The sequence below is a fragment of the Phlebotomus argentipes genome, unplaced genomic scaffold (assembly GCF_947086385.1).
Source record: "Phlebotomus argentipes unplaced genomic scaffold, Phlebotomus argentipes genome assembly contig_15, whole genome shotgun sequence".
Lineage (NCBI taxonomy): Eukaryota > Metazoa > Arthropoda > Insecta > Diptera > Psychodidae > Phlebotomus > Phlebotomus argentipes.
This window is the reverse complement of record NW_026776181.1, coordinates 1,027,401-1,050,125: the sequence shown is the minus strand read 5'-3', so window position 1 is coordinate 1,050,125 and position 22,725 is coordinate 1,027,401. Positions and strand designations below refer to the sequence as shown.

Here is a 22,725-nt window from a genome sequence, read left to right as displayed (position 1 = left end):
CTGCTGCTCCGACACCGCGCACCGCGAGATTGACTCAAGGGATCCTGAAGTGCGTCAAAATGATCAAATTGGTGTGTTTCTGAGAAAAAGTGAGGGTTTTATGAGTGTATTAATAGCAAATATACACTTCGCGTCAAGGTGATAAGCTACTTGTGTTTCCAATAGAGTACATATAAGTAGTATCTATTTTTTCCATATTTATTTACTCTTTTTTCCTCTACCCACTGATACATACACTTTTGTCAAAGAGATAACACGCAAGTGAAGAAGCTCACCAGTTCCTTCGTCACATATCGCCACAAAATGAACAGTACATTTCAGTGTATGACGGACCGTGATTGACTTTCGAGCTCGAGGATCGGGAATCTCCTGGTCCGTGACTCTCTGTGCAGTGAAGGATTTATCAGTGAAAGCCGAGGCCAGAGTCCTCGCCAAGTGATCTAATGTCGGTGTGCGTGACTTCATCGGCGAACGGGGCCTCCATGGCTCTGCCCCACTTACCCCTCGTGTCCTCAATGATGGGCCAGACACACCACGCAATGGCGCCAGCGAATCTCGCCGTGGACCAGCAATCCTCTGACCACCCCAACCCCGACATGCTCCTCGCCCTCATCGCTCGCAACAAGGCCCTCGAAGGTAAGCATGTTTTGCGCGCTCCCGGCGGCATGCATAACCCACTTTCCATAAACGTGAATGATAACAAATCCACATTGAATTTCTGCACTCTTTCCCATCCATTCACCACCATTCTGAAAATTCTGGAAAAATTCCCCATCGTTCAGTGTCAGAGAAATCACTTCATTGGGTATGAATCTGATTAGAGTCTTTTCGTTGCCAGCCCACTCACTCCTCCACCTCCGCCCGTGTCCATGCTGAAGAGATAGTGGCGATATTCCACGCAACATACATTTGTATTTTACAGGGTCTTATCGAAAACCTGTCATGTTCAAAAACACAACACTTCAATAGAACGTGAGCGATTATGACAGATTTGTGAATAAATCAGAAATCAGTCGCTAAATTGTCATTTCAAGTGCGATAAGGAGACACTCTCTGCTTTTTTTCTCCACTCAACACCACTCACCTCTAATCACAATTGTACGTATTAACTCGTCAATGTGTCGTGGCGACTTTCAGCCATTGCAACTCGATGTGTTTCGAAGCAGAAACTGTATTGATATTGCAAAATTGATTTGGGATTTCTATTGTCGGAGTAGGAAGAAATATTTTATTTAATATTGACTCTGCGTACATAGAGTACAGTGGTGGAGAGGAATAGATGCTATAGAATAAGTTAAGCACTTGATTAATGCAAAATAAGCTCATTAATTCCAACAATGATGGTGTGCACAAATATATTACATATTCGATCAAATTCAATTTATACTAATAATCCATTTCAATTGTGATATTTTCGAAAAGCTCATGGAGTTCAGCATCAATTTTTGTGGTCTCATATGATATTCTACCTGTTCCGTAACAATCATATTGATAATCTAAATTAAAGTGGCAAAAAACTTAGAGATTTCTTTAGATTACAGTTTTGCCTTATCACACTGCCTTTCACCACTTCATATCTTCGGCTGAGCTTGAGATTTCTCGTAACGGATAAAGCTTTCTAGAAGAAGCCTCAGTTGAGGATTAAGTTCGCAAATCGTCAGAGTGAGATTGTCCAGGGTTATTTCGGGTATAGCCAGCTTAAATACCCCTGGCTCTGGTGAAATACCTAGATTATGGGTGGCTCAAGAGCACCCACGATGACGAGCGTTGTAATCAATGAAATTGTGACACAATGGGTAGTGATTTCCCATCGTGTGACACCTTTTGTGGCCACTCGAGTATCACTTACAAGAATCTCTGGCTCATGTTTTTCACCACTCTTCTAATCGTAATATTTCTGAGAATCTTATCACGACTTGTTCTGCTCGGCCACAGAAAACACAAACTATGTCTTCTGCGAGTGGACATATTCTGCCGATGGTTATCTTCGGCACTGTGATCGACTTGATAGTCAGTGAACAAGGTGGCAGGAAGACGCATTTGGTGGCCAAAGAAGTGATCTTTGTACCAAAGAAATAAATCGATTTAGTGCGTGATAACATTTACATCGAATTGTTGTTGATCTGAAGGAAATGTTATAAGCTTGCACAACGCACACTATTATATAGTTTTCAAAAGTGGAAGATTAGTGATTGATTGTAAATGGCTCTTCACACAATCTTTCGAAATTTCAAGCCTTGCAGTTGTGTGAAGGGGATTAAATTGATTGTCAGAAGGATTAGACAGAAGGAATTTCATAAGAATGAACCAGAAAGAACCTGTTAAGAGAATTCTGAGCATTGGATGCAAAATCAGGTCGTTCAACCCAATCTTTTTGTGAGAGAAAACCCTTAAATTCTTTCCCCTAAGACCGCCAGACTCTTTACATATTCAGACCATTTTCTACAACTCTGCAGTAAAATTATTAACTTAATGTCTGTGGGGATTTTTTCCTGCGCTCGTGTGCTCAAAAGTGAGTCACGTTTCCCTCGAGTGGATTTTCTACTTCGTGAGACTCAATTTGAGAAGTTTTGCAGTCTTGAAGATCAATACGGCGGCGAAAATGCACTGATAGTGAGTTTTCTTGTACACATTGCTCAAGAGCCGCTGTTTGTCAGAAAAAAGCTCATTCTGTCTCTCTCTCTGTCTCTGAGTACTTTAAGTTGAAAAGGAGGTTGAATTACTATCAGAGTCACGCTCTTATCTCCGGCCATTTGTATGTGGAAACACGTCTCTTTGTAACACCCAAACAATAAAAGATCGATGCTTTTAGATTTCCTCCGCATCCCCCTCGGGAGTCGGATTGATTGTTCTACGAGGGGGTGTGCCAGGATGGAAGCTCTTCGGACAAATCGACAGCACACAAGGAGGGTTGGAAAAAATGTCATGGAAAATGGCACAATGGCGATTTTCTTTTTGTATTCTGCCAATAGATAAAAGAGGGATAGAGAGATTTTAGAAGCGACTCATGTGGATGCCTTCTTCTTGAATCCTCGTCTTTTCGACACAAAGAAAGGCGCATTGATTGAGACTTTTCTCCCCTCATTTTGGGCATCTCGTTCCATTGCGAAGGCGTTTTCACCACAAGGAATCCTACCGCTTACGAAAACATCCTACAGGGAGACAAAGAAAAAGATACTTTCGTCGACAAGCACTCTCGTGTGATCACAATTAATTGATTTCTGTGTCCATTAGCCCGACAATTATGCACAAAGTGTGTCTAATTGAATTCCCCCCGATGAGATCCAATGTCTATAAAATATGCATCGACCTCACTTTAGGCTGCCACCCATCCACAGCCTTTTAACTTAATAACATACGCCCTCACGTGCGTGTCGGGTGGGTCACGTGAGTCCGCGAAGGGGGCGGAAGAGCCTGGCGTTTAGCACTAAACAGGAAAAAAGAACAATGATGAGGAACGCATGGGCGGATAGGGTTTCAGTCGCGCGAGTGACCGCGTTCCGTGGGAATGAGACTCCTTAGCTGGTTTATGCGATAGGCTTCAATGTTTCAAATATTTCACGAATATTTCGTGTATCTATTCTCGAAAGATAAATATCAAGACGAAGATCAGATTTTAGACCATACTTTGGCTAGTTTAATCTCCAATAAACTGAATATCCTGGTTAAACATTTCAAAAACATATTACCTTTATCAAGAATTTTCACACGATATGTGAATTTCTGATGTTGGAAACCTTATTGTTGTGAAGTAACTTTTGAAATTTGATCGAGTCTTTTTTGTACATCACACCCTCTTGCCGTTTATTCCTCCAAATCCCATAAACCTTACAGCATTCAGGAAAAGGATATTGTGTTTCACGAGACGACACACATAATATTGATAATGTGTTATTTTGTCCTCCAGTGTGTCTTTTTTGCCCACTCTAGAAGGGACAACAATCGGCACGTGCTGCTGCAGAAGGTGGAGGAGGTGCAATTGCAGGGTACTTGAGGGAAGACTTTGACTGATGGCACCACAAAAGAGCGCGCCTCACTTTGTGATTTGTAATCCACGGTGCACGCATATGGTTGTGGGCGATGAAAAATTGGTTGCGTTGTGAAATATAAGAACATCTGTGCCTCTGGGGCTCGTCAGGATCGCAGGAAGAGCTCAGGTCGATGCTATCGGTGGTGCTTTATCGTCTAAATTCACGGAAGGTGATGGTTTCAATCACCCTTTTCTCTTGCAATGGTCGGGTGAGGGTCGGAGGCAACAGCATTAAGTCAGGTAGTCAATCATCATTTCGCGACGCAGCGGGGTGGACGCCAGGGTCTTTGTTCCGGGAGGGTGAGAGCGTGGATTTTAGGGCAGCATGACGTGACTATTTGGCGTGGTAGCAGCAGGGCATTTAAATGTTATGGCAACTAATGGTGGGACGCCATTGAGGATCATCTGCTTTGAAATTGTGATGATTCACGGCGCTTGTTTTGCCCCATATTCATGTATCTTACCACCTACAATCGCACCTTCTGGCGGGATTCCATTGTCGAGAGGGAAAATCCTTTCTACCATGTCAGCAGGAGACCAACACAAAAAATCTCTACACTCGACTTCCCTCTGCAATGCACCCAAGTGCCCAAATAAATATTGACTGTTTCCATAACTATGTTTGAAAGCATACAGCACACAGCAATTTCAAGTAGAATAAACAAGAATCAATACAGCAGGGCAAATATTGAATGGTGAATATTAAATAAAAAGAAGTATATAACTTATTCATGGAATTCCAACGTATAGGATTTGGATCACAGAGAATGTGTCAATTTTCAATCAGTTAATGTTCCGGAAATCCTTGATGCATTCTCTGAATGTAGCATCTTCCGTCAGAAACCGCCCAAGTAATACGACTGAATATCCGGAAGTGTGCAAGTGTGATGGGCACGTGTCAGTGTTTAGCTGTGGTTGCGCGCAACTCGAGCAAGTCTTCACGCAACCTGAGCATTGGCGGACCATTGTGATTCTTAGCAATTAGCACGCCGAAAATGTTTGCTCATTTTTCAATTATTTCCCATAATGTGGCTGGTTGGGTGTGGGAAAATTCAAGGGTTTTCCGCAAGTGGGGAGAGAGTTTAGTGCCCGAGGCGGAAACCTCAACGAAAAAGGCAACTGTTTGCATATGAAGTCCGAATGGATTTTTGCCTCGAGCTGCAGACAATGTGTGGAACTCTGTTTTGAGTTTTCAATGGGAGGGAATTCGTCTTTCACAGAATGTTGATGAAAAATCATGATGTAGAAAAAATCTGTAGCGCCAATGAAATAGAAAGTCTTCCTGGATTAAATCATCCAAAAATACCACAAAATTCGTTTGAAGTGGGTAAAAATTTAGAGTCTGTAAAAACACAGAAGCACCATACATTTCTGCAGTCATAAGTCTTCCATAATTGACGTTTTCTGGCTGAATTGGGATGCCGAGGGACGGGGTTCTGATGAGCAAAATGACTAACCAACAGTTCAACCCCTGTTCGTATTTTTTCCTTCATCCTTCGGGGGAAACTTTGGAGGCTTCACTGGGAGAGGAACGGCAGAAAAACGTCACATCAAATAATCAGAAGGGGTGGTAAGTTATTGAATTAAGATTGATATAAATCCACCAAGGATTTTCATCTATGAGAAAAATTTCATCCTCTGCCGAATATGATCTTCTCATCTTTCTGCTATCGTCCTTCGGGACGTTTAGTTGAAAATAAACACAATTTGGTTGGCGTATGAAGAGCTGAACAAATAAAATCCTAATTTGCCTGGAAAAATAATCCACAGCTCTGGAGGCGCACGTGGCGAAGGCGGGAGCGGAGGCTGTTGATGAGGAAACCCACCAAGAATCCCTCGAGAGTCGCGTGATTGGTGATTTTATCTCCGTAGAGACAACACGTGTCGATAATTCAATATAAACTATGAGCATATTTTATGGGCACTACACAGCCTCTCGGCATCATTTGCCAACACCACCAGCGCAGCAATTGGGGAGGAACGCCGAGAATACCAGAACAATTCCCACATTATCCAATGGAAGTGACCTGAAAAGTGCCTGGCAGACGGAAAACCGATGGAGCCTTTTGTATTTTTAATTCAATAAGTGTTTTGTATCATTTATCAATGGCAAAGCCGAGGCGGATATGGATTGAAAACCTGGCAGAATGGAGAGAGAAACTGGGCAATAACAAGGGGGCTCCATTTTGACCCCAAAACATCCCACGAGAGGTGTGGAGCTCTTTCAGTGTCGTTCGAATATTCTGCCTCATATTTTATGTTTTTCAGCACCACGAAATTCTGAAGTATTGCTCACTTGCGATATTTGTAAAACTATTACTCGCTCTGGTAGTCTTATTTTTATCTACATTTCTATGTTATGCCAGATAAATGTGTAATCTTTCCAATATCTTTGTTATTGTTTCTGAATATTACAAATTAAATATTTCTTCTGAAAACGAAATGTCGATTTGTGACAAAAAGGATAGTCTTACCCACTTCTGGCATTGAAGTCTCTAAGATTCTCTAAGAAGAAAGAGAGATGTTGGAGTTTTGAAACAACTTTAGTTTATAATATCTTTTGGTATAATCGTTATTCACTTATTGAAGCATTTCCTCATGTACATGTTCAATATATGGTTGCCGTCATTTCTCACCAATTGACCCGTGAATCGGTTAAAGACGAATCTACACACAAAGAATGTTCTGATAAACATTCGTGTCTCCTGGAGTTGCAAGAACTAGCCTTAATTAAATTATGACATTGAATGTTGAAAAAACAAGCGCATAAGTCGAGTAAAAATTGCTCAAGTGCATGGCAACAAGATAATTTAATTCATTGCCCAGTATTTTATATGTGATCCTGAAGTTGGGAGAAGCTCTGGAAAACAGATGTTACCATTTTCCATGTCATTTGCGGATGATTTAGAGACATGGCGAGGATGTTCTCCCGAACTCGTGCTGTGTGTGAAATGTCATGGTAGGAGTGCTAGAGAGAGGGTGGTTTTATGACGACCAAGAGACAATTCCTGGGGGTGTCGTAAAAGTCTCCCATCTCACAGGGATAATTTGATAACAACTTGAAGGGTCGCATCCTTGTCTCGCTGTTCCTCAGCCCACCCGCCGAGCACTTGAATCCATCACTTTAGAGTGTTTTAGCGTTGAATTTCGCACGATTAATGACACGGAACTTGCAAAGTTGGGAGCGTGGAGTTATGCTTCGAGACATATGTTTATATTTCGCATATTCTACATGGAACTATGTGAGAGTCAAAAGGAAATTGTATAATTAGTGTTAAAATTTTACACAAAGACGACTTGTGCTGGTGGTTTTGGGTGACTTTAACTTCTTCCCTGGTAGAATTGTTTACCGATAAAAATGAGGTGACACGAACACAACTCATAAATATAATGGGCCACTCTAACGGCAAGAGGGTGACAATTTTTATGACGCAAGGGGTTGAAGAGTCATCGAAAGCCGCTGAAGAAAGTGATCCGGAACGCACGCAATGATGGACACTGACTGATTATGGATTTACATAACACTAAATATCGGACTCTTCCTTTTCGGGACACGCAAACGATGTCTCGATCGGGGTAATTTACTCAAGTTAATGCTCAGCGATGGTGAAGTGAACAGATGGTGAGGTCTTTTGATGGATTTCACAGTCAAAAGAAATCCTCCCGCCCACGAAGCGATGATTTAAAATCAAACATTAGTCCTGAAAAGGGGTTGGACAATCAAAACTTGTGCAGTGACTGTCAAAATGAAGAAAGGCGCGCAAAAAGCCATGAAAAAAGTTTACTCATTTTATTATTACGTCCTTTTGTGTTGTGAATGCCATATTTGTGGGTGGTTGGTAAAATGTTGGTAGAAGTTTTTTTTTCATGCTGGAGTTTCTTTTTGCATAGGGGATACAAACACGAAGAGTCGGAAGCATTTGCTGAAAACTTTAACGATTTACGGATATATTGTTGACCACTAAAAGCTCCATTTTCATAAACTTCTGTCCTCTCTCTCTCTCTCCCTGCTCACTTCTTTTTTTTGTAACATCATCACCATCAGATCAACCTTTGTGGGATGGGGAGGAGAGCAACAATAAAAGGCGGAATAATTACGTGAGAAAGACACAAAGAAAAGTCCCTAACCGGGGGTTTGGTATTAGGAATTTAAATAAACATTTGCCATGCTCAAAGCTTCCTCTGTGGAGACGGGATTATCAGTGGTTGGAGCACAGCCGCAAAGCCACAAAGCTCTAATAATAAATTCTCATTGTGTCCAAGTACCGTGAATTATTAATATGGAATGACAGAGTCTCTGATCTGCTCTCCTGAGTGGCCACAGGTCTTCACCCTAGGACTCAAGGAGCTCCAGTTGTTGTGCCAACTTTTTGGCTTCGGGTTTTGCAGTATGAATTAGTGATGAGATTCACTCTTTCACCTTCCAACTTTCCACTCCACCTGATAAGACGAGCTCCCAGCTGAAAGAATATGGCATCACCCTGAGGAAAAGTTTTCGGAAAACGTTGTATCAACACCACATGAATTTACTATGAGTTCTGCATATGGTGTGGGTATGATTTTGATTTTGTTAATTGAATTCCCAGCCATTCATATTGCATGGGCATCACAAAGGCACACACAGAGCGTATATGTACAAATTACACCATGCGTAATTCAATCAATTCACCAAATTCAATCGTATGGACAACGTCGAAATTGATTGTTCTTTTTTCAATAATAAATTAGGTCAGTGGCTTTTCTAGTTTTCCCATAATTTTAAGGAAATTCGTTATATATTTTAGAGGAATTTATCTCAATGTGCCATTGAAGGAATTGTATTTATCAGCATTCATTCAAATTTTTGCGTAACAAATAGCCCCTTTTTCTATATTTACTATGAAACCCTTGGTAACCTTTACTGGATGATTGCAACTATATCTGGCATGTGTATCTTGGGAATAATACTTGGGAATTGATTAGTATTTACGAAGAAGGCGGAACATTAGAAGATACATTCACACAGGATTATATCAATTTACTCTTCTGGACACCAGCCAGAGTCGTAATCCTCTCAGGACGTCTTTGAAATGCAAGGAAGAAGAGGAAGATTGTGCCTCTCGTTTGGGTGAATATTTGACCAAATGAATAAATATTGAAGCAGCAGAACTGACCACACAGGCATTCATTGAAATCTCAAGCAATGGGAACAAGAGAGCCCAAAAGCAATCATATCTCTGTAATCTCGTAATGATTACGCTTCTCTTGGCAACAATGGAGTCACTCCAATTTCCCAGAAAGGATTTTCACGAATTGTCTAGAGGATATTAACAGATGGCAAGCGATGAATGCACCAGCAGCGAAAAAAGGGTCCAAATGACTCGAAATGACTTCCACTAAGCTCTCAATAACAACCCAGTTGCGGTTCCACACGCTACGTATAGGTTTCAAGAAACTGTTTCCGACCCATAACGCTTATGGGGAATTTACATTGGATGCGTTTCACTTTTACCTCGACGAAACGATTTCTTGAAATGTGTCGGTGGGTAATCATCCCTTTTTTTTATTGCCCCTACGCTCGGGCGCGGAGGGCAATAAACCTCGAACAAAAAAAAGGATAATTGCCCTTCGAGACATTTCAAGAAATCGTTTCGTTACTAGTGCAAGAAATAATTTCATACTTACTACAGGAAACAATTTCGCAATTCAATCAAGAAATATTTTCATTCCTATTGCAAGAAATAATTTCGTAGTTATTTCTGGAAGCAATTTCGTATTTATTTCTTGTATGGAATCCAATACAATTAAAATATATATTTTTGTCCAAACGGCAGTGTTGATTATGCTGAATCTGGCCATCTTTAGCACTCTCCGGCGTCATCTTATCCCGGATTCCGTGAAATTTCCCGCGGCTTCATTGTCCATCTGAAAAACGATAAAATTATTAAATTTTACTGTTTATACGCGCAGAATTTAGATCAAATTTTCTCTCAATTTATTTTACAACAGCATAATCAATGCACATTTTGAAAATTCACCAAAATGTACTTAAATAAATGCAATTTTTCTCACCTTATTATCCGATGAAGAACTGCACTCTACTTGTTCTGCATTCAACCACGACCAGAACTCAACTAAATCGACAACTCAGATGAGTTTTAGTGAAGGAATTTCCCAATATTGCTTCATCCCGACACCCGAGCCTTGTTTTATGACCCTTTTTTCATACTTTGCATTTTCTCTGCCTATTTTCTGTAAAACAGATGTTTTATTGCACTACTTTTCTCCCTCGAGCGCATCATGGAATTTTGAACCGGTTTCAGGTATTACGAGAAACTCTTCCGTAAACGAAACGGAGGCATTTCTTGACCACATTCGGAAATAGTAAGAATACTTGGTCTTATTCGTTTCTCCTCTGAGGGCAATCAGGTAGAGTGCCGAAAATTGGGTAAATTTTATGAAGGTCTGAAATTTCTGTGGGCCATAAAATTTAGGGACACCATATGGCTTATTCTATACATGTTTGATCTGTGAAACAAGAACGAAAGCATTTCTTGTTGGGAATCAGAAACTTAAACCTTTCTCATTTGCATCATGTTCATAGTCGGAGGGCAATAAGGTATTATTGCTCTCCGATTACCCTCAGAGACAGAACAGGAAACAAATCCGCAACGGTTTCACATCCACTACCGATGAGTATCCGTTTCTTGAAACCCTTACGTAGCGTGTGGAACCGCAACTGGGAAGCGTGTCGAGTGAGTCCCGATGTCACCCTAAATACTCGTCTCCTCCGCCACATAAACAATCAATACATGGGGTGTTCCTCAGCCCCTGACCATCCTGCAAATTTATTCAATTGATTTGATGCATTTAAACACTTAAGCGATGAAAGTGGGCTCCTCACTCTTCTGCTCTATTTATTCATGTCGCTTGTGACTTCGGATCATGAGAGGAGATTTGAGGCACAAAAGAGGGCTGCAATCAACTCGAGGAATCTCTGTCGAGTGTACTTCAACATCTCATGATACAATATTTTCATCAAATATTGTCATATTATCACAGGACAGGATACAAATTAAATAGAGAGATATCAAGCGATATATGTTTATCTTCTCATTTTGGAAATGAAAGTTGAACGTGATAAAAGGAAAATTTCTAGCCCTTTGATGAATGAACAAACATCAGAAATGATGAATAGGATCTAAGGACTACATTTGTCAGTTTGCAACCAAAAAAAACTTCATAGCGGAGATTTATGTGTAAAGTGGGTCATGTTTATTTCCAACTTGTCTGTTTTTCGCATTGCAAACAATCCACCGGATACAGTATCGATCCGCGGCGGCACTCCCCCGAAAAGGCCGTCCCAGGTGCTCACAATGTCGGTGTGAGTGTCGATGAAGAGAGTGTGTATTAATTACCAGAGCGAGAAAGTGCCTGTGGATCCTCAATCTCACCCCGGATGAGCCTGAGTGCTTGGAAATTAATGCAAATGGCATCGTTCAGGCAGATTCATCAAACATTAATAATCCCAGGCGACGGTCGTGCCTGACTTTTTGGGCATGAGCCACAGTCATTATCGTTATCGTGAATATGGGTGGCGTTTTGGGCGCACGTTCACGATGTCTCATGGCACCTGATGACCTTTCCGACTTCTTTCTGGCATCCACAGGCATTTAATCGTGACGAAATGACGCATAAAAAGGTCAATTCCATCGATTTTCTCACACCCTCCGCAGAGCTTATATGGGGTGTTCGCTTTTTTCAACACCCAGGCCATCAATTAGATAAATTGGCAGAACCACTTTTCGCCCTTGCACTATACTAATTCCACGCACTTATGCTCGGAATTCACGCTGGAAAGGGGTTCCATTTGTTGGGATTGTGTCACCAGCTTCATGGAATGCTTCCCCACGGATTATCCTATGTTTGTCCCAGGATTTTTTGAAACATAGAATGGGGAATGTCGCCGTTTTCGTACAGCAAATAAGTCCATTTCTACAAATCACCTCTCCATAAGACATTCCACTGGCAAATGCACTCAATAGATTCTGTTCCAGACTTTTGAATAAATTAAGAGTAATCCCACAGATATCCATTTCAATGTAAAGTGTGTGGTACAGTGACTATTTAGGGGGTGCTCAGCTCATGTGGAATATATTAGCCCTAAGAACCTGCGTGAATAAATACAATCCTCACCAGGAAATCACCCTCCAATTCACTAATGCTGCAGATAATATCAATTCACCCTCAAGCAGAGTGATATTAGGGGTGGAAACTTGTGCAAAAACCCGAACTATCGCGGAAGTATCATGAAATATTCAGTGCGACTTTGACGGATTGTAAGTGGTTTGTTGGAATGATTTTATTGATTCATTATATTGCTCTTTAAAGAAAAGTTTAATGCAAGAACCACAAAAACGAAAAATTGGAGTCGTAAAGAAGAGTTTTTTTTTTAACAAAAAGCAATTTATCTCGCAATAAGTGTTAACTTAGATATCGTCGAAACATTTCTTTATCCTTGTGCCTCTCCCTTTTCCTTGGGTTAAAGAATGTATCTCAAGAAGAAGATACTTGATGGTGAATTGTGCGTGTTGGATGCACATCCATTTCAAGATAGTGGACAGAAATAAAAACACGTTTCAGCATTTAGTGACTTTATATCTAATTAGTGCAATATTTATGGGTGAAAGGGTCCCCAGCAATGGCTTTTTGCACTGATTTCCACCGCCAGAAGCTCAATTTGATGGAAATTTATGGCAATACTCTATCCCACTCATTCTTATGTGGAAAAAGGCACCAAAGTAGGAATTAATAGTCTGCGATTTAAGCTCAGTATTGAATGTTGGTTTATCACTCGTGATATTTGATAACACATGGCCAGTTGAATGGTGTCGAAGAGATGGATTAATAAATCACTCATCAATCACTGCTTGGGCTAACACGTGAAGGAAAGGGTGCGATATCAGCGACTCTGTAGAGAAGTTCTCTTGTCCATCGATTAGAGTTGCTAAAGTCGCGATATAGAGCCTCTCGGATGGGGCGATGTGGGGAGGGCTACGCCTTGGAGTGACAAAAGACACGCATTATACAGTTTTAGTGCCTCGGTTCTTGTAATGGTCGATGGGGATGCCCGTGGCGAGGAAAAAACGTCAATAAAGCTGTGGGGATCGGTGAGGGTGAGTAAATAGAAAATTGGTGAGGAGTTTTCACCCTCGATGGCGCTAAAGAGGGTGAAAACCACACCCTTTTCAGACTGCCTGGCAACCAATAGGGTGGATTCGTCAGTGAATTTCCACCGCTCTCGGAGGGGAAATTGGTTGTGGCAGTGAGCTCTTCCACCATGGATCAGTATCGAGCTGGCTTTCAATCTGGACTCATCTAACCATCCGTGTTCTGTGATGGTGTTCTCTTTTTAACTGTGATTTGTTCTTTGGTGTGATGGAACTCCTCAAGTTGATGATGGCTGGGAGGGATTTTCTAGCCAGTCGCTCTCCCAGTCCGGACTCTAAATATCCTCCGATTTGCCTGGAAGCATTACCTAAATTTCTCCTCTGTACGGAATATTAATATTTTTTTTTTACAATGTTCTCAAATGAATTCACTAACCGTGATTTTCTTTCTATTTCTTATAGCTACAATCCCAAAGTGCGGTGGATGCCAGGAATTAATTCTGGATCGCTTCATTCTCAAGGTGTCGGACAGAACGTGGCACGCCAAGTGCCTCCAATGTAGTGAGTGCCATGCGCAGTTGAATGAGAGGTGCTTCGCGAAGAACGGACAACTCTTCTGCAAAGACGACTTTTTCAAGTAAGTGTCTTTTCCGCCTCGGCCACAAAATCACTTCGTGGCCCTCAACCGAGATTCCTGGCTAATAATAATGACCACTTTCACGTTTTCGGGTCAAACAGACGCTATGGCACCAAGTGCTCCTCCTGTGATCTCGGCATTCCGCCAACGCAAGTCGTGAGGCGGGTGCACGCCAACGTGTACCACATGCAGTGCTTCGCGTGCGTGATATGCGCAAGGCAGCTCAACACAGGTGATGAGTTTTACCTGATGGAAGACAGGAAGTTACTATGTAAGCCCGACTACGAGGCGGCCAAAACGAAGGGGGTGTACATCGATGGCTCACTGGATGGGGATCAGCCGAACAAGAGACCCAGAACTACCATAACGGCCAAGCAGTTGGAGACACTCAAGAGTGCCTACAACAACAGTCCCAAACCCGCCAGGCATGTGAGGGAGCAGCTGTCCCAAGATACGGGATTGGATATGAGGGTGGTGCAAGTTTGGTTTCAAAACAGGTAAATGATTGATTTTAAGCCGCAAAAGATAGTGTGTTAATCTGTGAATTTTTTGGTGCAGGCGTGCTAAAGAAAAGCGATTGAAGAAAGACGCGGGCCGAACGAGATGGAGCCAGTATTTCCGATCAATAAAGGGTGGTGGTTCGCCTAGGCATGACAAACTCTTGGACAAAGACGAACTCAAGGTGGATTTGGATAGTTTCAGCCATCATGGTTAGTTTTTGAAGTATTTAAGTTCCCCTGGCGGATTAATTGATTTCCTATTTACTTTAGATTTGAGCAATGACAGCTACAGCACAGTCAATATGGGTCTTGAGGACGGAGCTTCACCACACAGCGGTCGAGGATCCTATGTCCACGGCAGTGGGAGTCCTCCGCCGTATCTGTCCAGCCACTCACCTCCGCCCATGGGACCAGGACACACCTACGCTTCTTACTCGGACAATATCGTCTACACACCGCTGGGTATTGTTTCCCGATCCAAACTCCTTGTTTCGAGACTTTATTCCAAATCTTACAGGTCAGCCGGTTAGTGGAATTCTGCACAACTCCCACCATGGACTCCAGGGTAGTGCCGTGTCCGATCTCAGCAATGACTCTAGTCCAGCTCACGCATACCCTGATTTCCCACCAAGCCCTGACTCTTGGCTCGGGGACTCTGCCAGCAATGCTCCGGCCATCAATAGCACTTCACACTACTGATATTCGAGGCACAGTGTCCATAGCATTCTCGGCGGAGAGAAATGATACTGGCATACGTACGCCTAGACCGTGGCACCTACAGGAGGTTCGGACGCCAATGCCAGGGACCTCGATGACGTCTTGTGGAAAGCATTGAAGCTAATTTATGAGATAGAGACAAAGTAACTCTAATGTGTGCATTAGAAGAATTTTGCGCGTTAGGAGAAAAATTGGATGCGTGATGTTTGGATCCAGACATTTCAATCTTCAATCCTTGAAGGAGAGTCCAATTCTCAGAGAAATGGGCGCGATATAAAGAGATTTTTTTCCACAATTTAATTAATCTTACCAATTTAACAAATTTTACCAAAATAGTTTTATTAGAATTCGAATCTAGTCTTTAAATTAAGAGAAATGATAAAGAACACAGAAAGTAAACTCCAAGTAAAAACTGTACAATAGAAATAAAGAGAAACAAGAGAAGTGAGATAAATCCAAGGATACATCTAAAGGAATTTCACGATTTAATCAATATTTGTGTTTGATTTCAATACTATACTAAGGATCTTGTTAAATGCCTTAATGGTAATTCTTTGTATTCCATTTGTAACCGCGGGATTTCCCTTGTCTTAAATTCTTAACTTAGAGTTCCGTTGTAGCAACTCCCCAATATTGCTGCATCCTTGTGTCGGGTTCTAGGGAGTCATCCTCTCCCCTTTCGTGCATCACAGCGAAATCGTATTCGAGATTGTAGGGCATTAGACGCTGTAGAGAGCCGAAATATGCTGCATTGGGACCTCCATTCATTGGATGGATACGTCCCGAATTGAATCTCATTGCTCTGAAGAGTCCATTACTTTGGGGGTGAAAAGACCTTGCACTTCCGAAGTGCTTCGAGAGGAAGGGCACATTCGATCCCACGGGAGTGTGATACTGCGAATACAAAGATTTGGGCGTAAGCTCTGTCTGGGCTGCTAGCTGTGGTGAGCTTGAAGAAAGCGCCTTAACCTGCGCCCTTGTTAGATTCGATGAGGGTTGACGCTTTGTGAACGCGCGGGAAATTGTATTGAGCTCTTTGTCGAATAGAAGCTGAGTGTTTTGCTCAAGCATGTACTCCCAGCATTTGAATTGCTCCTCAGACATGGCTGAATCGGATTCCTCCTTCTCCCGCTCTTCTTCAATGCGAGCCCGCACTGCCCTCACAACCCCACCTCTCAGACTTCTCCTTTCATTTGTAGCATAGTTTGTCGAAGATCGTCGACTGGTGACTGAACCTGTCTCGAGATTCTTAGGCTTCGGATTAGCTTGATTATTGTGCTGGCCTGTTAATTCACTGGCTGTCTGATCACTCTGACCGCTTGGCGAGGATCTGTCGCTCCTGTTCGATGGTTGCCTTACAAAACCACTTGTTATGTCTCCTGAATGACAACAGCTATTGTTAGATTCGCAACAACATCCGCACTTACAAAACCCCGCCATGACACTGGCAGGCTTTCCCCGGATGGTCTGTCGCAACTCCCTCATTACGATGTCCATTTCAGATCCAATATTGTTGAATTTTACAACAATAACACTTAGGTTCTCCTCAGCTCCGTAGCTTTGAGAAATATCTTGGAGTCTCTTTGCAGCTAGGATAACATTTTCCTCAGATCGTATGATAGCGGCAACACCTGCTGCATCCACAACTTCCCATAATCTCCTGTTCGCTATCACCAGGTACTCATCTTGTTCACCCAGGACTACTTCGCAAGTCTCTGGATCCGGAATAACAAGAGGGAAACTCGAGCTGCTCCCAATCTGTCGATTTGGCATTGACAAAGTTAGCTTTACGTTCCCACATCGTCTGATGAGAAGGGCTGTTGACTCTCCAACACTTGCTACCCGTAAGACATATCTCTTTCCAGTTTGAGGTGAATATCCCGGAGATTCTGCGCATTTTGTACGAGAAATGTGGCAAAGTGTAACGGAAATTCCACATTTTTGTCCTTGCTGCTTCAATTCTCGGTGGGCTGCAAGGAGAGTGTACTTCATGTAGTCTGTAGCGGTCTCCTTGACAGTTCTTTCCTCAAGGAGTAGTTTAGGGACGGATTTGGTGAGAAAACTGGGAACAACACGACCTCCTTCCCCGTCGAACATCCCAAACAGTCCTTCTGCGCTGCAGAATCCGGGAAGGCGTAACTGACTGATGAAGAGCTTAGAAGAAGTGCCGGATGTTTCTGAGAATCCCACCCTCCAGGGAGGGTCGAATTCCTGAGAGTCGTGGTTCACGGAAGGGGTTGATGGGAGGCTGGCACGGTTCTTTCCCGAGACGTCCACAAGACTCATTGGGCGCTGTGATTTGCATGCTTGGAGTTGCTTAGGATCAACCTGCAATGAGATTAGCTTTAGATATAATAGGACTCACAGATTTTTCATTGGGGTTACTTGAAGTTGTGTATTGCAGGACAAATCCAGAAATTGAAGCTTTCTTGGAACCAGCTGGACAAGATTAACTTTATCCAGTTGATTGTGAGCTAAGTCCAGGACTCGGAGGGTGCTGAGTTTCGCCATGGGTGGAACACTCTGGAGCTGATTGGAGTGGACCCTCAGGACCTTCAGATGGGTCAGATTGGCCAGATTGTCCGGTAAATGCTGAAGGCGATTTCCTGATAGGACCAACTCCTCAAGATGGGACAGATTGGCCACACAATTCTCGGAGAATGTGGTCAGACGATTATATGCGGCGTGAAAGACACGCAACTGAGTAAGATTGCTCAGAGTGTCCAAGGCCCGATCGGTGAGTTGATTATTGGTTGCATATAAGCGTTCTAAGTGACTCCGACTGCCATCAATGATGGGCAGGCTGATCAAACGATTGCTCGCAACGTTGAGCAACGTGAGAGATTCGCAGGCGAAGAAGAAGTTCTCGGGCAGATCCACAATGGCGTTGCTCTGAAGAAAGAGCTCCCGCAGGTGTGTCTTGCGACGAGATATGACGGGCAGCGACTTGAGGCGATTGTAACCCAGCTGCAGTGTTGTTAGGTCGCCACCGAACAAGTGTTCCGGAAGAGCGCTCAGACAGTTGTTGCTGGCGAAAAGAGTACGCAACTTGTGGCATCCCTCCAGCCATTCCGGAAGACTCACGAAGGAGTTGAAGCAGATGTCTATGTGACGGAGTCCTGAGGGAACTGGGGCCACTATGACCTTCTTGAGATTGTTATTGCCAGCAATTAGAGAGGACAACACCCGCCCATTCACAGTCAACTCAGTGAGATTGTTGCGAGAGCATCGCAGGGACTCTAGTTTATCCAAAGCTGACAAATCCAGGACTTCAATTGAATTTTCGCTCACATCAAGTTGCGTTAAGTACTGAGAAAGAAAGAGTTGCTAATTATATGTATTATTTGGACAAATTTATATGTACTCACTCCGTAATTCCCAAGAATTATGCTTCCTTTCAGTTGATTTGCTCTTAGATTGACTTTCGTCAAAGGAGGATTCTGGTCACTTTTGCCTCCTTTCTCATCAACGAAGTGTCCATTGGTGATCTTGTCGCCTCGGTACACATCAACTAGACCCAGAGTGCGCATGTTGCTGAGGAATGGTGGCACCTTCTGCACCTTATTGTGAGACACTTGCAGGGATTGCAGGCGTTTCAGATGCTTCAGAGAATCAGGCAATTCCACCAGTTCATTGCGATCCAATCTGAGCTCTGTCAAGCTGAAAGAAAAAAGTGGATTACATGCAATCTTACTCAATGTGGGCAAGAGGTGTGCTCAAGAAGCGTGTCCAGCCTCTTCAGCATATTCATGAGGAGCCCTCGACTGGCCACAAGAGAGCACAGAGAGACTTCTTGGGGCGCAGTGGAATGAATTGGAAAAAGGGAAAGTACTCTGAGAGGAATTTACATATTTTACTCTTAATTTATGGCGCGATCTTTTGCACAATATTCACAGCTTTTCCGAGCGCACCTGCAATGACCAATTAGGAGTGCTCATAAGTACGAAATAACTTCAATTCTTCCCCAATTGCGTCCGCGATGTTCACCCGCATGGATCATAAATTAAACAATAAATCCCACTCAACAGTTTCCTAACACTCACTTTCGACAGTCTTTCGTCAGGACTCTGATCTTTGTGGACTCCTGGAAAATTATCCCATAAAAACGAACACTTTTCTTGTGAAAGTCAATGTTTGAAAATCACTTCAAATCAACACTTGGGAAAACTCTGCGATATCACGAGAAAATTTACGTTCCGTGCAGACGGTCCGAATCACAATGAAGAACTGATGGATGGTCGAGGTAAAAAAGCGAAAATTCATCCATAGGAACCGAAAAAAACACTTTAGACAGAGCTGTACTTCATCTTGAGAGTGATTTACTGTATACATTTCACTCACTTCACTTGCTCAAAACTCCGGCCACTGCATTTTTAATTGATTCACCCGAGAAATCCACTTCAATGCCGTTTTTCTTAGGCGTCTTCGTGCAATTTTCCTCCTCGTTTAACCATTGTTGTTGTGTCTCTCAAGTGAAAATGCGCTTTTTGGATGCAAATTTCCATTCATTTAACCGGCAATTTAGAAGAAAAGGGAATGTTTCTTTTGTGTTTCATAAATGTTTCATCGATTTGAATAGTAAATGGTTCAACCGAAAAGGATTTTCCAGATATTATCAATATTTTCATCCCCAATATGACTACAAAGTCTCTTAAATCACCTTGTTTTATAATAGAGTTGAGAAATTCAACACAATTTTCTTCTCAATGCTACGAATGTTCAATGAAATTATACTCTGCATGTTATGAATGGTCTTCATAGCGTGCAAAATCACCCCTAAAATCCACTGAATGCCAATTTCTGGGCGACTCACAGTCTCAATAACCAACTCTTTAACTGTTTCTAATGTCTCCAAAGCACCTCTGCTTGGCTCGAGCGACAATTAAAAGCGTCTGTGGCGGAGAGAATCACTCGCGTCTTTCAGATTCTCTGGTGCGCGCTCGGTAAGGAAAATAAAATGAGTCACTGTACCGTGAAAGACACAATACTTGTTGACTCTTTATTGCCATTTGTGATGTAATCCACAAATTGTGCCCGATTCAGTGTGTGTAACATGAAAAAGTTTTCCTCCACTCGCCGTGACGCGAGCGCGCGCGTTTCAAGTTGCGAAAAGAGGCGGCTCAAGACGGCGCTTGGAGGATTCTCACTCACTTTTCCAAGTCGGCCAACTCATCCGGAAGAGATTCAATCTCATTGTCGGACAAATCCAGCACCGTGAGCGCCGTGATGTTGAGCAATGGCGCCGGAAACGATGTGAAACCGTTTCCGGGCAAGCGGAGAATTTTCAGGTTGGGAAATTCAGCGAGAGTCGCGAGGGCGATTTCTTGGAGTTTGTTCTGACCAGCCAGCAGTTCTTCAACTGTGCTCGTGGATCTCAGGACGATCTCTGGGATGGTCTGTAGTCCGGATCCGCCGATGTCAAGGCACTTTCCATCACCAATCTCCTTGGCGGCCTGTTGAAGTGTGGAGAAAAACACTCTTGAAACTCTTCTTAATAATCCAACAGTTTCGTGCGCTCACAAATTCATCATCCTCAGAAATGCACTCAGACACTTCAGATCCTTCAGATTGCCAGGAATCCAGAGAATCCAATTCTATCTCTTCAGAATCTCCAAATCTTACGCGATTCTTTACACTCTTCGCGCTTGATTTCCTTACTTCCGGCGTCATAACGCAAGTTAACACCATTATTGATAGCAATCTTCAATGAACTTTAAGGAACTTCTTTTCACCAAAAAAAAAACTACTAGACGTGAGAGAAGTCTTTTGGACTACGAGTGAATGTTCCGGAAAACTCTGCAAGACTACAAAAGCCAGCGAAATATGATTGTGAGTCAAGCTTCAAGTCGTGATACGGTTTCAGTCATTATGTCGTTTTGCTAAGCAGTGGCGGCGCGAGACTTCCGGATTGCAATATTGCTTTTCCTTCGTTTGGATGAAAAGTCATGAATTTTATCGATTTTGTGATTGAAGGAAAATAAAAATATTTTTCTAACATTATACTGAAGATGTTTCTTATTAGTTTTTCGTAGTCTTCAAGAAACGCTATTGTTTTAATTTACAAGAGGTTTGTAATTATGATGTTAAAGACATATAAATTTATGTGGCGTATTAGGAAGAGCTGTAAATCGACATCATAAAATATGTTAACTTATAGAAAATATGCTACCTTTATGAATGGAATGGGAACTACAGTAGATAGCATTTTTGTATTTCTTTTCCTGAACTGTGGAACCCCTTTTTCATATTTCTCTCGACTCTGTTCACGAAGCAAATTAAGCGGCAATTGCGCTAACGCGAAGTGAAGAGGTGAATGCTGTGGTGATGTCTCAACAATCGCTACTGAAGAACATTGTTGGCACGCGTCATAGATCACGCTCGATAGAATTTGGCTCAGCGGGTTCATCTTGAAGATGATTTCTCAAGCGGTGGGATCAATCAAAGCACCGTAAAAATGATGCCACAAGGACAATCTTTGCAATATTTGCATAATAATGTAATGATTCATTGTTACGCACAACTAACTGTGCCGAGTTATTTCTTCAGGAGTTGACCCGTGAGTTTTATACCTCCATCAGCCAGTTGCTCCAGAGATCTCGTTCCCAGGACTCCTGAAAACCCAAGAAGAGTACCCGGTCGGAATCTCCGTTGACAGAGGACAGGCTCGCCGAGCTGTGATAGAGACTACCCACGCTGGCACTGGGAAGGTGCAGAAAGGCGTCCGCGTGAGACTTCGTCATGCCGTCCACACTCTTCGGCTGAATCTTAAGTATGAGTCGATTGTAGCCGGGCGAGTGCTCGTAGATGTCCGCCCCGCCCAGTTCAAACACTTCCGGAGATAGACAATTGTTCCCTGTGAGAAGAACAATCCATCAATTACAGCGCAGGTGGGACAAGTGCCGGAAGGTTCTTGAACCCTTCACGTGGTTCGGTTCTTTTGGTATTGCACAAATGGAGGCGCGACTTGAGAAAATTATGGGTAATTTCTGAGTAAATTATCACCTGGATAGAGGATCATTTTGCTGCCGAAGAGTGCCACGGATCTCTTTCGCCATTGAGGAAAAACCAATCCTTTCAAGATCTCCACAACGCCTGATTTCATAATTCCTGGACACATTGAAAGTTCAGCTGGCCCGATGTGAAATCGAACCAAATACTTCAGCTCAGGATCGATACTAAGTCGCGATCGTCGTGAGTCGTCTGTGAAGCCAAGGGCCTTGAAGAAGTTTTCTTGCAGAAGAAAGGGTCTCTCGTCGGAATCTAAACGCCGGGAGGGTTTCCCACCCACCTGAACCCAGAGTGTGTAGTCCACTGGGAGATCCATGTCCGCCACAATTTGCTCTACTGAGCTTGACGTGAGCACGTGTACCATTCGACTGGGATCATCCTGAGCAATATCCGTCCTGTCTGGGCCGCAGAAGACCCTGAGCCAGCCTGTGGCGAGATTCTGGCCAAGTCCGAGACTTTGGAGGGACTTTCTTGTGAGAACACTCTTAGGCGAGGACTGAACTGAGGTTGTGGAGATGGCCGAGTAATTATCCTCACTCGGGCAATCCATATACTTCGACCTCACCATCCTGAACACCGCCCCAGGAGTCTCACGATAGAGGACATCCATTGCAATGGCCGAGTCACTCACTTCATGCTCTGTCGATTTCCCAATTCACTCCGATTTGCAATGAAATCCACGCA

General features: G+C 42.9%; 2 protein-coding genes across 3 annotated transcripts; one reads left to right on the top strand and one right to left on the bottom strand.

Annotated features, from left to right (window-relative positions):
- The first annotated feature begins 134 nt into the window (after positions 1–134).
- Positions 135–15,017, top strand: LOC132262731 (LIM/homeobox protein Lhx3). Of its 2 annotated transcripts, none has more exons than XM_059762081.1 (6): positions 135–636; positions 13,642–13,816; positions 13,918–14,313; positions 14,375–14,526; positions 14,587–14,778; positions 14,834–15,017. In XM_059762081.1, the coding sequence occupies exons 1-6, from the start codon at positions 444–446 to the stop codon at positions 15,013–15,015; spliced, it is 1,290 nt and encodes a 429-aa protein (XP_059618064.1). In that variant the 5' UTR covers positions 135–443; the 3' UTR covers positions 15,016–15,017. The 2 variants fall into 2 exon arrangements, with proteins under 2 accessions (XP_059618064.1, XP_059618065.1); XM_059762082.1 differs by lacking the exon at positions 135–636 and adding an exon at positions 13,386–13,562.
- Positions 15,018–15,616: 599 nt separating this feature from the next.
- On the bottom strand, positions 15,617–22,651 carry LOC132263456 (protein phosphatase PHLPP-like protein). The gene is given in 6 exon segments (XM_059763227.1): positions 15,617–17,361; positions 17,419–18,342; positions 18,402–18,693; positions 20,185–20,474; positions 21,588–21,886; positions 22,036–22,651. Coding segments are annotated over 6 exon segments (4,146 nt in total). The 3' UTR covers positions 15,617–15,636.
- Positions 22,652–22,725: the final 74 nt, after the last annotated feature.

What these genes read in the sequence shown, in the direction of transcription:
- LOC132262731 (XM_059762081.1), top strand. Translation starts at nt 444, where the DNA reads ATGTCGGTGTGCGTGACTTCATCGGCGAACGGGGCCTCCATGGCTCTG. An exon ending in TGCAAAGACGACTTTTTCAA is followed by an intron (nt 13,817 to 13,917) that starts GTAAGTGTCTTT and finishes CGGGTCAAACAG; the next exon opens with ACGCTATGGCACCAAGTGCT. An exon ending in CAAGTTTGGTTTCAAAACAG is followed by an intron (nt 14,314 to 14,374) that starts GTAAATGATTGA and finishes TTTTTGGTGCAG; the next exon opens with GCGTGCTAAAGAAAAGCGAT.